The sequence below is a fragment of the Plecotus auritus genome, assembly GCF_963455305.1.
Source record: "Plecotus auritus genome assembly, chromosome: 2".
Classification (NCBI taxonomy): Eukaryota; Metazoa; Chordata; class Mammalia; order Chiroptera; family Vespertilionidae; genus Plecotus; species Plecotus auritus.
This window is the reverse complement of record NC_137771.1, coordinates 199596190-199611956: the sequence shown is the minus strand read 5'-3', so window position 1 is coordinate 199611956 and position 15767 is coordinate 199596190. Positions and strand designations below refer to the sequence as shown.

The 15767-nt window shown below is 37.9% G+C and overlaps 1 protein-coding gene across 1 annotated transcript in view; it reads right to left on the bottom strand.

Moving 5' to 3' along the window:
* WDR49 (WD repeat domain 49) overlaps nucleotides 1-15767 on the bottom strand; it is a gene marked incomplete at its 3' end in the record, with an annotated part of 152809 nt that overhangs the window by 121961 nt on the left and 15081 nt on the right. Inside the window, 3 exon segments of the mRNA XM_080654711.1 lie at nucleotides 811-985; nucleotides 3217-3393; nucleotides 6738-7178. Of these exon segments, the coding sequence (XP_080510837.1) occupies nucleotides 811-985; nucleotides 3217-3393; nucleotides 6738-7178 (793 nt within the window).

The following is a 15767-nucleotide window of genomic DNA, read 5'->3' as shown; positions in this document are numbered from 1 at the left end:
GTCCATTTTGACTGTCTATTCTTCAAAGCAAATTAGAAATAGACCTACAATGCAGTCAATGAGAGTGTGGGTTTCCACTCCTCTCCGTGGGCATTATTTAGTGTAGCAATTCAGTAATGAGGAAATTACCATAGTCCTCAGTGTCCGGACCCAAGGAGATATTAGAGTGGACACTACACACCTGGATCTTGACCATCAGATGCAAATTTTGTAAAAATTAGGCATATTGTGAAACTAATAAACTCATTGGTGACTATGTTTATGAAAGTTCTGGCTTTCTATAGTTTCTGTTTTACAACTAATCCTATCACACAAAGAAATGTCACTTAAGTACTCTAGATCAGAGAAACTCAGTCATTATATCAAAAAAGAGAAAAAAGTAGAAAAGGTAATTAAGAAGATTACATTTTGAAGGCAGTCAAACTAATATATTTCCCATGAGAGCATAAAGAAAACAAAGGAGTGGTTTTTGAAGGAATTTGTTAAATCCTTTTATTAAGCATCTTGAAGCGACTAGATGAGACGAGTTAGGATCAGAGTGGAGTCTAAGTTAAATGGCAATTTTCTCCCTTCTCTTGAGATGTTTTGAGTGCACAGTTCACCCGAATTAATTATATGAGGCATAATTTAGAAGGAAATAAAAGAAAGAAAGGGCCTTGCAAGGGATAGCAAAGAGTCCAGGACAAAATCTCCAGAGAACTAATTACTGGTTTCTAAACTTGAACATTTTGTGGGAAACATTTTCATGAAAGAATATAAATGAAGAAGTTGAAGCTGATTGTTTCATTCATTACTATGGAAATGCAGTACCTTGCCTGACCCACTCTCCACAATGAAGTTTGTGCTGTAATGTATAGCAACATTTGTGATACCCAGAGAGCAGTTCTGCCCAGTTAATGGTCACAGTGGCTTCTTCGTTTTCACATGCACTAGTGGGACGCTCAAACAGGGAAATCAAGGCTGTCATGAAAACAATGGCTTGAACCTTGAGAGAAATATGGAAAGAGAAACAAACATGGGCAGAGAAATTGTTGCAAGAAAAATCTACATTCTTTAACATTAAAAAATTGATATTTAATTAATAGGAAGTTCTTCAATATTATTTAAAAGATGCAAGCAGTTATATTAAAAGACAGAACAACTACAATGTTAGTAAGGCAATTACCAAGGGCGGTTCATTTGCTTTTATTATACACTCATCATTAATAGCACTAAGAATAAAAACCTTTGACAATTACAAAAGGAAATTGTTCAAATTAGACTACTTAAGAGTTCACAGCCATATTCTAGTGTCATTCAGTAGACAATAATTTTACAGAGATCGGGTGGAATTTGATAGGAAGACAGAAACCATTGCCTCCATGTCTGGGTGTCTGTGCTGCCCCCTCTAATGCATCTATCCTTTGTTAAATGTAGAGGAAATGATTACTTTTCAGGAGGCTGGTACTAGGAAGCCTGAAACCTTATGAATAAAAAGCAGAATAAGGAAATTTGAAAGAGTTATGAGAGATAACTTTAATCATTTGATATTAAATGTTTATTAATATTGGAATCTAAAAGATTATAAGCATCCAGCCCAGCTGGAATTGCTTAATGGTTGGGCATTGATTCCTGGTCAGGGCACATGCCCAGGGTGTAGGCTCGAACCCCAGTGTGGAACATGCAGGAGGCAGCCGATCAATGACTCTTATCACTGACATTTCTATCTCTCTCTCCCTCTCTAAAATCAATAAAGATATATTTTTTAAGATTATAAGCATCCTATGGTGAAAAAAGAAAAAAAATGTCTAAATATGAAAATTGAGATTATACACAGTCAAGAAAACCCACAGTGGAGATTGTTTGTTATAAGCAAGAAGAGAGGCCCTGGCTGGTGTGGCTCAGTTAGTTGGAGTGTTATCCAATACATCAAAAGGTGGCAGATTCCATTCTTAGTCAGAATACAAACCCAGGTTGCAGGTTTAATCCCTGGTCCGGGCATAGGTGGAAAGCAACTGATAGATGTTTCTTTCTCTCTTTCTCTCTCTCTCTCCCCATTCCCCTCTCTCTCTCAAAAATCAATCAATAAATAAAAACTTAAAATAAAAAAAGAAGAGGAATTGTGATGACCTAATCCATTTTTTTCCATATCCATCATGTATGGTCTTATCCTATCTAATAAAAGAGTAATATGAAAATTAACCATCACTCCGCAACAAAATGGTGGTGCCCATAGCCACAAGATGGCGGCACTCAGTCCTCTCAGCCTCGCCGGAGTCCCCCCGTCTCAGGGAGGGCTGCCGCTGAGAACCTGCAGAGTAAGCGGCCTGGCAGAATGCTGCCCAGAGGCCCCCCTGACCCTTTATAAAAAGACAAAAACAAATTCACTCCCCACGGCCAATCCCCTGCCAGTGGCAGCAGCCTGGGCTGGGGTCTCAGCAGGAGCATGCACCCCCAAGGCACGATCCCCTCCCACCTGCAGCAGCCTGGGGTCTCAACCACTGAGTCACACCAGCCAGACAGATATGGAAGAATCTTAAATGTTTCTGTTTTTTTAAATATATTTTATTGATTTTTTACAGAGAGGAAGGGAAAGGGATAGAGAGCTAGAAACATCTATGAGAGAGAAACATCGATCAGCTGCCTCCTGCACACTACCCACTGGGTATGTGCCCCCAACCAAGGTACATACCCTTGACTGGAATCGAACCTGGGACCCTTGAGTCTGCAGGCCAATGCTCCATCCACTGAGCCAAACCAGTTAGGGCTGTCCAATATGTTAAAGAAAAAACCCTATCAAATAAAGAGGGAATATGCAGGCGAGGGTTTTTGGGGGTGACCGGGTTGTCAGGGGAGGGCAGTTGGGGACAATCAGGCTGGCAGGAGAGCAGTTAGGCGTCGATCAGGCTGGCAGGTGAGTGGTTAGGGGGTTATCAGGCTGGCAGGCAGAAGCGGTTAGGGGCAATCAGACAGGCAGGCAAGCAGTTGGGAGCCAGCAGTCCTGGATTGTGAAAGGGATGTCTGACTGCAGTTGGACATCCCCCGAGGGGTCCCAGATTGGAGAGGTGAAGGTTTGGCTGAGGGACCCCCACCTCCAGTGCACAAATTTTGTGCACTGGGCCTCTAGTAATCTATAATGCAGTTCAATTAGAAGGTCACACTCATTGCATTCTATTTCTATATTTAGCCACTGTTTGATAATTAGATAGTGTTCAATCTTATTGTTCCCTTACTTACCTTTCCAGTTATGTCCCCAAAAGACAGAATTGATTCATTGGCATCAAGAGGGTCATACCAATAATCCATGCAAACTGGTGTTCCTTTCAGGCCTTGGAGTTTATATTGACAAGGAAATTGTTCTTTGGACAGCAGATCATAAAAACAAATCTCTTTACTTGTAAAAGCCACTGCTATCTAAAGAAAAAAATGTAGAAAGTCAGAAAGCATGTCTGATAGATTTAGTGAAATCAATATGCAAAGCAGACATGCAAATCTTAGCACCAAATCAGACATCATTCCCTAAGGCTTCTTAAGAGCATTACATAAGTATTGCATAGTGGCACAAATGTGTTTTATTCTAACTTTGGACAGTAACCAAGAAAAAATATTTGCCTTTGAAGTTATTTGAACATTCTTTCGTTATTCTTACTTTATACACTCACCAACTTCTATCCATGGGAAAAAGATGTCTAATCACAAAACAAAAAAACAAAGACACAGAGAGCTACAGGCTCACACAGTCATAACAGAAACTTTACAAACCATGTTTTACAAAGCAAGCAGAAGCTGTCACAAAACTCAAATGATAAAAACCTGGTGAGAAACCTTCTTAAACCAGATAATATCCTAAAATCTATTTTTAAAAGAGCAAACAATTTTTTCAATAAAATTGACAAAACTTACCTAAACTAACCCAAGAAGTAAAAGAGAAAAGATACACATTACTAAAATCATAAATAAGAGAGTGGATATTACTATCAACTTTATAGAAATAAAAGGAAGTATTATAAGATGATACCATGGCCCTAGCCAGTTTTGCTCAGTGGATAGAGCATCTGCCTGCTGAGTGAAGGGTCCCAGGTTCAATTCTGGTCAAGGGCACATACTTGGGTTGGGTTGCAGGCTCTTCCCTGGCCCAGGTCCTGGCCAGGGTACATGCAGGAGGCAACCAATCAATGTGTTTCTCTCACATCAATATTTCTCTCTGTCTTTCCCTCTCTCTTCCACTCTCTCTAAAAAAAAATCAATGGAAAAATATCCTTGGGTAAGTATTAAAAAAAGAAGAAGAAGAAGAAGAAAATACCATGAACAATTATATGGCAACAGATAACTTCAATTAAATGAACAAATTCATAGAAATACAAAAATTACCTAAACTAACTCAAAAGGCATAAAAAACTCAGCAGATACACAATAAAAGACTAAATTAGTAATCAAAAAAATTCCAGTTCCAGATGCTTCACTAATAAATTCCACAAACATTTAAAGAATCAACACTAGTCCTTCTAAATCTCTTCCCCCCAAAAAATAGAAGTGGAAGAAACACTTCTGAAATCATTTTATGAAACCAATCCTATCTAATATAGAGGGAATATGCTAATTGACTGTCACACCCTCACAAGATGGTGGCGCCCACAGCCACAAGATGGCGGCACCCAGTCCCCTCAGCCCTGCCTCATCCAGCCTCAGTCCCCCAGTCCCCTCAGCCCTGCCTCACCCAGTCCCTGTAGCATCCAGCCTCATCCAGCCTCAGTCCCCCAGTCCCCTCAGTCCCACCTCGTCCAGCCAGAGTCCCCCAGTCCCCTCAGCCCTGCAGGGGAAGGCAATTGGGGGCAATCGGGCCAGCAAGGGTGGGCAATTGGGGATGATCATGCTGGCAGGGGAGCAGTTAGGCGTCAATCAGGCCGGCAAGGGAGCAGTTAGGGGATGATCAGGCTGGCAGGCAGAATGGTTAGGGCAATCAGGCAGGTAGGCAGGCGAGTGGTTAGGAGCCAGCAGTCCTGGATTGTGAGAGGGATGTCCGACTGCCGGTTTAGGCCCAATCCCCTAAACTGGCAGTCAGACATCCCCCGAGCAGGTCCCAGATTGGAGAGGGTGCAGGCTGGGCTGAGGGACACCCACCCCCATGCATGAATTTCATGCACCGGGCATCTAGTATTATCATAATACCAAACAACACAGAGGAGAAAATGTGTAGAACAAAAGAGGCATACCAACTATTCACAATGTTTGAAATTTATTTGGATCTTGGTTCAAACTAACTGTCAAACAATAAGGACACGTATGTAATACCCTAATCAATAAAGAAATTTAAAAAAAATTTTAAAAGGGCAAAAATAAATAAATAAATAAATAAATAAATAAATAAATAAATAAATAAAATAAAGAACGACTGTGCTGCATGAAGAGTTACATGCATGCTATGTAATTTTATATTGATGTTTAAGCAATTTTAAAAATTTATTGATTGTTGAGAGAAAGAGAGAGATTTATGGTTCCACATGTTTATGCATTCATTGGTTGATTGGTGTATTGTACCCTGACCAGGGATCAATTCCACAACCTTAGAGTATCAGGACAATGTTCTAACCAACTGAGCTATCTGGCCAGGTCTATAATTTTATGTTCTGTTCAAAGAGTTGATAGAATATAGTATCATTCATATAAATTTTAAAAATATACAGCAATTTATTATGTTTTACGTGATATAAAATACCTACAGTGGGAAAAAATAGTTTATTCTCTAAAACTGTCAGTGAAACATAAGATACATTCTTAATGTTAATCATAGGTTTAGGAGTGATAAAACTACTTTCTCCAAAGACACAATATTAACTATGTCCCTCTGTTGTTATTCATTCATTAAAATCTATTTTAGTTTTCATAGTTCCCTTTGTCCTTCAATAAACAGTCACATTCTGGCAACTTAAAACACACACACACAAAACAACAACAACAACAATAAGACAAGGAAATATGTACATGACTGGATATTTAATGATACTAATGAATTATTGCTGTTTATATTAAATGTATAGTGGTGTATGGTTATACTAAAAAGAGAAACATTTTAAAAATACCAAATATTTACAGATTAAATTATTGAATGTTTTGGATTTCAAAGATGAGAGGTATAGATGAAACAAGATTGCATGTGAATTGGAAACTGGTTAAGCGTGAATATTGGTTCTTAATACTATTATTCATGCTCATGTGTGAATTTAAAATTTTTAAAGTGAAATTTACCATCTACTTAATATAAAATACTAAGAACATGAATTCTCTTTAAGCTGCATCCTCTCACAAACTGATTTTCCTTTCAGTATGTTACCTTGCTCATAGGCATGGCTATAGAAAGATATTTGGGCTGAGTGGACCATACACATCAGAATTAAGAAATGATTAGTACAATGGTCAAAATCATCAAAATGAGACAAGTAGTTCCCTGTAATTGCATTCAGCTGTGCCATGCATTGTATAGCCTCTCGGTTCTGCATATAATGCAGCATGACCAGAGTGGAGACAAAGCCAAGCAACTGAATCATCAGCCAAGTCACTTAAAGGCACACAGAGAACAGTTTGGAAAATAGAGAAGCTCCCTTGGCTCTACTTGTATTCCTTCCAGGTCAGGTTAGAGGCACAAAAGAGTAATGCAGCACTCTGTCGCTGCTGGTGTTACACTTGATATTTATCTGGAACCCTGTCCCATCATGTGTCCCCTTATACAAGCAATAAATTTATGTATAAAGACTTGGTACCTTGTTTACATTCTCCAGAGAAACCAGACTTGTCACCCACAGGTGTTTAAGCTTGGTGGCATCTGAAGTGATGAGAAATGTTTCTTGCAGCTTTAAATTCTCTCCCCAGATTCCTAATAAACCTTCCTTACTGATGGTCAGATAACGACTTGAAGTCTTTAAGAAAATGACTTTTTGAATGGTGTCCTTGTGTTTCCCTGGGAGGAATTTAAGGTCTTTCCACTGGGGAACTGAAGTTGCCTTTGCTCGTTCATCATTTTCATAAAGTGTTAACAGCATAAATGAAGTCAGCTTGTCCCAGTTAATGAAGCCATCTTGGGCCACATCCACTTTGTCAAAGAGCTTCCCATATTCCTCCTTTGTGCCCCAACCAACAATCTCTGTCATCCTCTGCATAAACTCTTCTCGAGACATACAGATGGTTTGAACTGGCTCTAGGGGCTAGAAATTGGAATAAAAAGAAGACAACAGTGAAAACATCATAAGTACCAGAGTGTTGTGCTACATCCCACCCCCAAGGTGGATCTAATCAGCGATTCTTCCAAGATGCAAAGAAAAATGTCTTTTACTTTATATTTAAGTGACTTGGGGTGGGGGAGCAAATAATTGATAGTGCTACAAACTGACATCCTCAATAACATGTATCCCTGTAAGTGGAAGAGGGAGGCAGGAGAGTCAGAGATTAGATATGATGATGGAAATGGGGGTCAGAGTGATGCAGGGCTATGTATTAGGGACTGTGGGCAGCTTCTAGAAGTTGAAAAAGGCAAGGAAACAGATTCTTCCCTAGAGCCTATAGAAGGAAGACAAGTCTGACATCACCTTGATTTTAGCCCCATAAAACCCATTTAGAAACTTCTGACCTCTAGAACTGTGAGAGAATAAAGTCGTGTACTTTAAGCTACTAAACTCATGATAATTGGTTATAACATCCATAGGAAATTAATTCAGTGATTTACAGAAAATGGGTGAATCCCTGAAGAAAGTTTAGTACAGCCAGTAAAATTATGCAACAGTGGAACTTTAATTCAAGGGCAAGTAGTCCACTTCTGTAAATACACACAAAGAACAGTGAACACATATACAGTTGACTTTGGTTATTCACGTTAGTTGTGTTTTATGAAGTCTCTACAAACACTAAATCAGCAGATACTCAACCGTTGATCCTAAGGGAAATACAGGGTTAGGCTTCTTTGAGCCTTTGGTCAGTGTATTTTCATCAACTGATCAATTCATAATTTTGTTTTATGTGTGTTTCTGTTGAAAGACACCTTATTTAATGTATATTATTAATTCACTAACATTGAATTCATGGCCAACAGCACTATAACTCATGACTGAATGAAATGTATCTAGCACAGGTATTTTCTTCATAAGGCACATCACAGCCTTCTTGCACTTAGAAACACTAGATAGCACTTCAGCACTGCTCTTTGGGGCCATATAAAAAGTGAAATTACCAACAAAAAGCACAAAATGCAAAAAACTTGGCACCAAATAGACCACAAATAGGATTCTTGTTTATGGTAAGAGAACTTGAATAAGAAGGCAGAGTACAGTATTATTTTCTTTGACCTCAGTCTGGAGTATGTACATTGGGAGTTTTTTGCTACTCTTTATATGTCTGTGAATGTTCATAAAATCACCTTAAGTATTGATTTTGACATTACAAATAAATTTTAGCAAGTAGGCAAATTCACAAATACAGAATTCATTAATAAAAAAAATCATCCATATTTCAAGAAAGTACATAGCTTAATAATGGTAGGTTGTTTAGTATATTGAGACTCATGATGAGAGAATCTACTTTTCCTATTAGTTCAGAGCCAAAAAGTAAGAGTTGACAGTTAGGTCTGGGAGGCAGCCTATTATAGAGCAGGTCAAACAATTGTAGATTTAATCCTGACTCCACCAGAAATTGGGGAACTATTGGAAGGCTATATCAGTGCTGAACCTTAATTTCCCCATCTATAAAATGAATATGGCAATATCAGTCACAAGAAAATTGTTATAAAGATTAACTGACATATCAATAGATGCATAAAAAGTGTTTGACAAAATTCAATACCCATTCATGATAAAAATTCTCAGTAAACTAAGGATAAAAGAAAACTTCCTCAACTTGATAAAGACTATCTGCAAAAAAAAACAACATACAATATGCATAATGATGAGAAACTTTAAGCTTTTGTACTAAGATCAAGTACAAGGCAAGAATGTCTACTCTCATCATTGGTCTTCAACATCATACTGTAAGCTCACTTAATTCAATAAGAAGATGCCATGATCATCTATATAGAATGTCTGAAAGAATCAACAAATTCCTGAAACTAGTGAGTGATTACAGCAAGGTTGTAGGATACAACACTAATATACAAAAGTCAATGGCTTTCCTATGCACTAGCAATGAACAAATGGAATTTGAAATTAAAACCATAATACCATTTATAATAGCATCCACAAAAATAAAATACTTATGTATAAATCTAACAAAATACATATGTACAAGATCTATCTGATAAAAACTACAAACTTTCGATTTATGAAATCAAGAAGAACTAAATAAATGGAGAGTACCTGTTCAAGAACAGGAAGACTCAAAATAATCCAAAGATTCCATGCAATCCCAATCAAAATCCCAGAAACTTATTTTGTGGATAAAAAACCTGATTCTAAAGTTTATATGGAAAGGCAAAAGACCCCGATAAGCTAATAAAAATTGAAGGACAAGAACCAAGTTGGAGGACTGACTCTGCTCAATTTAAAGTTATAGTAACCAAGACAGTTTGGTATTATCATAAGAATCAACAAATAGAAGACCTTATCTTCTCTAACCAAGGACACTTGAGAACAAATGGTTTATACCTCTTCTCCCTAAGCAGAGAAGACATAGCTTAAATCATCATGGTTGGGGAGATAAAAAACAGAGACCCAATTAAAGCCTCTTGTGCTAGCTAAACCCAAGGACAGATAAAGTCAGGGGAACACATAACAAAAACATATTTAGAGCCAGACATATCAAAGATAAAAGTAAAACAGTAAAGCAGACCAAAGAAAAATCCCAAACTCCCCTATTTTGATGCATTAACATATTAAAAACACACCTGGAAAGCTGATGAATATTCTACTGAAACCCTCCCCTAAGATTCTTACCCATAGAAGAAAGATAAAAACTTTCAAGACAAAGACCCAGTGTGGTCTTGCTTTAGAGCATGTCCATATTCTTCCCTGGCCTGAACTTTTTACTTCCTCCTAACTTTAAGAGTCTCCTGGAGACTTGCAACCAGGAGAGCAATGGGCAGTGGCAGCTTGTCCTGGGCTTACCCCCTGACTCTGTCTTCAAGGCCCCCTTTTTCTTTAACTTTCCAGCTAACAGCAGCCCCACCTTGGCTCACTTTTGTCACTGTGACCTCCACTTCCCAGTGAGCTAACAGCATCACTTCTTTCTTATAATGTTTCTAGGGAGCCAAAGCAGAGGACCACCTAGGCTCTCTCCTGTTGCTTCTTCTACCCTAAGTCCTTCCTTTGTTTCATGTCCCCAACTTTAAAAGTGTAGAAGCATCAAACAGACCATCCAACCTCAGAGGGAAGGCAGGGGAGGGGGTGGGTACGAGATCAACCAAAGGACTTGTATGCATGCATATGAGCATAGCCAATGGACACAGACAGTAGCGGGGTGAGAGTATGTGCTGGGGGAGAGGTCAATGGGGGAAAAAGGAGACATATGTAATACTTTAATCAATAAAGAATTTTAAAAAAAGTATTCTCATAATCACCTGGACTTGTGATGTGAAATCTTTCCTGCATGAAGTCAAGAACCCACACACTGTAGGCCAGCCTGAAGCAGACTGGCTCTGGACCAGTCCCCGTCCAGTGACAAAGGAGGAAATCAATGACAAAAAGACAATATTTTTAACAAATGCTGTTGGGATAACTGGACATCCACATGATAAAAAAAAAAAATGAATCTAGACAAAGACCTTCTGCCCTTTACAAAAATTAATTCAAAATGAGTCACAAACCTAAATATAAAATGAAAAACAATAAAACTCCTAGAAGATAACATAGAAGCAAACCTAGATGATCGTTGAGTTTAATGATGACTTTTTAGATGAAATGTAACAGGAGGCATAAATCATGAAAGAAAGAATTTATAATCTGGACTTCATTAAATTAAAAACCTTCTGCTCTGTAAAATGTAATGTCAAGAGAATGAGAAGACAATCATAGGCTAAGAGAAAATATTTTCAAAAGATATATCTGATAAAGAACTCATCCAAAATATATGAAGAATTCTTAAATGTCAACAATAAGAAAACAAACAACTCTAGTAAAAAATAGGCCAGAGACCTTAGTGTATCTCCTCAGCAAAAAAAAAAAAAAAAAAAAAAAAAAAGAGATATACAGATGGCAAATAAGCATATGGAAAGATGCTCCGTATCATGTCATTAGGGAAATGCAAATTAAAACAACAATGAAATATCACTACATACCTATAAGAATGGCCAAAATCTGGAACACTGATAACACCAAATGCTGACAAGGATGTAGAGCAATGGGAACAATCATACATTGCTGGTGGGAATACAAAATGGTACAGCCACTTGGAAAGACAGTTTGGCAGTGTCTACAAAACTAACCATACTCTTATTATACATAAATCCAGCAATCACACTCCTTGGATATATACCAAAGGGAGCTGAAAACCTACATCCACACAAAAATTGTCATATAGATGTTTATAACAGCTTTATGCATAACTGCCAATACTTGGAAGCAACCAAAATGTCATTCAGAAGGTGAGTGGATAAATAAATGATGATACCTCCAGAAAATAGAATATTATTCCATGCTAAAAAGAAATGAGCTATCAAGTCATGAAAAGATACAGAGGAAACTTAAAAATACATATTGCTAAGTGAAAGAAGCCAATATGAAAAGGTTACATACTGTATGATTCCAACAACATGACATTCTAGAAAAGGCAAAACTAGAAAAAAATTTTAAAAATCAGTGGTTGCCAAGGGATTAGATGGGAAAGGAAGGAATTGGCAGAGCACAGAGCATTTTCAAGGCAGTGAAACTACTCCGTTGAATATCATAACGATGGTATCTGTCATTATCCATTTGTCCAAATTCATAGAACACGCAACACCAAGAATGAACCCTAATATAAACTTTGGACTTTGGGTGATTACATACGATGTGTCTATGTAGATTCATCAATTGTAATAAATGCACTACTCTGATAATGAGGGAGGTTATGCATGTGTTGGGTTGGGGATATAGGGGTAACATCTGTATTTTCCCCTTAATTTTGTTGTGAACCTAAAATTCCTCAAGAAATGTAAAATCTTAATACAAAAAGATTAACTGAGATATGTGTGCAAGGACTATGTAATCAAGTATATAACAGAAGTTAATCTAGGCCTTTAATTAAATTAACTTCCTGAGAAATAATTGGTATCTAGCCCTTTGCACTACTCAGAAGTCCATTATTCTTATCTTTCTTAAATTATTTTTAGTCTAAAAAGCTTAGATACATGGAAATTTTTCAGTGACCCAGATTTTAAGTGTAGAGAAAGAAATCTTATCCTAAAAACACTCCATCTGAGACAAAACTGTAAACTGTGAAAACTAAGTCAAGGTTGATCTTTTATTTTAAATTATTACATTACATCAACCAACCTCATATCTATGTTAGTATCCCATTAAAAAACATTTTAAAGCTGAAACTCAGAATATTTTCTTGCTATAAACTAGTAATTTATTTTTATTTCTAAGAATAAGAACTGTTCAGACTGACAAATATCAAAACAACCTTTTTTATATTATGAAATATGAAATTAGAACTAGACCATAAACAAAGAATAAAACAAGTTTTCTTCTCCAAAATGAGTTAAACAATGAAAATAATTTTCTGCACATTGATAATGCCAGTATGCACGGGGAAGATTTGATAAGTACGCCCAACTTGAAGAAATTTGACAGAAAAGTAAATTGTATCATATACCTGACAGTTCTGTTACTGATTGTTCACTCATGAGCTTTTGTTGTTTTAAGTTTGAAAATAAAACCACGATTTTGGCATAGCTTTGGGTAAAATTTAGGAATTTGCTTTTACTAAAAAAGCCTACATAAACGAGAACCATTATGCCTTGATCAATAAGTATGTGGTTTATGTTTATCAATCTTATGTCACTTTAATAAATTAGCTAAATATACAATTAAAGTATGTGATCTTTTGTATAAACTTTAGAGCACAAATGCATTAACTTGTTTTGTCAGTGGTTCCCATTTATGTTCTGGGACTAGGATTACTTCACTGATTCTGCTCTATTATATCTATACTAAAGGCCCAGTGCATGAAAACTCATGCACTGGAGGGGGTCCCTCAGTCTGGCCTGCTCCCTCTCACAATCCGGGAGCACTTGGGGCAGGAGGCAACCTGGCGATCAAGGTAAGGCAACGCCCCATCACACCTCTGCTGCTGCCACTGCCGGCAGCACAAGCCTCAGCTGGCCCTGGTTACCTGAGCCTTGGGCAGCCCTGGGCGGCTGGGCAGCCACCATCCGGCTTGCCTGTGCCTCAGGCCAGCCCTGGGTGGCTGGGGATCTGAGGGGACTGGGGGACTCCGGAGGCAGGCGCACTGGAGGGGCTAAGGGGACTGAGCACCGCCATCTTGTGGCTGTGGGCAACACCATCTTTGAGGGCATGGCAGTCAATTAGCATATTCCCTCCTTATTGGCTGTGGGTGCTGCCATCTTTGAAGGTGGGGCAGTGAGGGTCAATTAGCATATTCCCTCTTTATTAGATAGGATATCACAAGCTGTGGTAAGGAGATTATGTGGTTGTATGGTTGCCTCAGCCTCAGTTATTGTGCCTCTAAATAGGGATATAATAAGTGGCTCTGAGGGCTAGTTGATAATTCAATGTATGTATGGTATACCACATGGGGTAATTTTTTGTGAGTATAGCACATTTATATTCAAGAAGGGTTAATTCTCTGTTAAAGGTTTTACAGTAAAGACTAAGACTATAAAGTCGTGAGACCAATGACTCTTCTCTGAGGATTTAAGCTAAATTCATTTGTGTGTGTGTGTGTGTGTGTGTGTGTGTGTGTGTGTGTGTGTGTGTGTGTGTAAGGCCTCTGGAGTTGAACAGAATTATTAATTTTAATAAACTGATTCATCCTGGCCAGGTAGCTTAGTTAGTTAGAGCATCATTGCCCTGCTACACCAAGGCTGTAGGTTCAATTCCCAGTCAGGTTACATATAAGAATCAACCAATGAATGCATAAATAAGTAGAAAAATAAATCAATCTCTCTCTCTCTCTCTCTCTCTCTCTCTCTCTCTCTCTCTCTCTGTCTCTCTCATCTCTCTCTCTCCTTCCTTTCTCTCTCTAAAATTAACAAATAAAATTTTAAAATAAAAACAAAGTAAACTGATTCTATCTATCAGGGTGGCCTCGCTGCTAACTAGCTGGTTCTAAGAGACTTCTCAGTGGGGCAGAAGAATATGTGTAGGAGACTCTACAACAGGATTATGTGAAGCCCTATGTCTACAGCCATTGCCATTACGATAGCAGATGCTAGATTTAAGCATAACATGAAACAAAAACTGTGTACACTCTGTTTCAGCTGCTCTTTCTCCAGGCACAAGTATAGACTATCCTAAGTGAGCCCAGTGAAAGTAAAGTTTACCTATTCCCACACACCAAGACCTGTAGACCATTTCATGCATGTAAAACCTACATTTCATCACTGGGGGAATTGTAGTTTCTGTCTTGTCTTGAGCCACTTGTACTGCTGGTCTATGAACTTCAGGTGAGTTTGGAGATGTCTGTCTTAACCTTCTTGGCAAAAGGTTACTCCACAGAAAGGAAGATAAAATAATCCTTCAATCTAAAAATAAGCTTGTGTATACTATGATTTAGTTGCTACAAACTATCAACCTGTATTAGATTCAATATTGTGTGGCAAAGTAATTTATCTTTGAGCTATCTTTGAATATATAGCTGAGAGAGAGAGAGAGAGAGAGAGAGAGAGAGAGAGAGAGAGAGAGAGATGAATCTGTCAGCTGCCTCCTATATATAACCCAACCAGGGATCATACCCACAACCTAGGTATGTTCCCTGACTCAGTATTGAGCTCACAACTGGGACCATGCTCCATCCAACTGAGCTACTACAGCCAGGACTGGATACATATTTTTTTTAAAATATATTTTATTGATTTTTTACAGAGAGGAAGGAAGAGGGATAGAGAGTTAGAAACATCGATGAGAGAGAAACATCGATCAGCTGCCTCCTGCACACCTCCTACTGGGGATGTGCCCGCAACCAAGTTATGTGCCCTTGACCGGAATCGAACCTGGGACCTTTCAGTCCGCAGGCCAACGCTCTATCCACTGAGCCAAACCGGTTTTGGCTGGATACATATTTTTGTATACATATATACTTATCTACATAAATAAGTACTAATTTAATACCCCTTGTCTCTTAGAACTCATTTTCTGGTAAAAGTGAAAACTGTAAGATTCATTAGAAAGCATATTCTCATTCAGCCCTTCCTAAGATAATGTTGGTAATTTTTTTTTTTGCTATGTAAGAAAATAATCCGTTATTTCCTCCAGTTTTTCTTGCAAGAATGTCTGGTTGATTTTCTCAGTAGGCACAACTTTAGACCATTAGAAAAGTTTCCTGTCTTCCTGAATCCCTTTCAAAGAATACTCGCAAAAATCATTTCCTTCTGCCTAGAAAGGCTTTTCTTCAGTATAGTCATTTCTAGTGAGCAGCCTATCTATTAAAAAAAGAAAAAAACTGTAAAATTCCCTTCTGAGCTTTGCAAAATTTGGATTTCACTATAACTTATAGGAAACGTAAGTGCAAACCTTCAAGAATATACCCTTTGTAAGAAAATTGACAGCCTATTTTTCTTAAAGAAGAGATCATTGTGCTTTCAATTATCAATGTATATGTGCCGGTGCATTTTTAAAATTATTTATCTTGCACAAAATAATCTGTTTTTA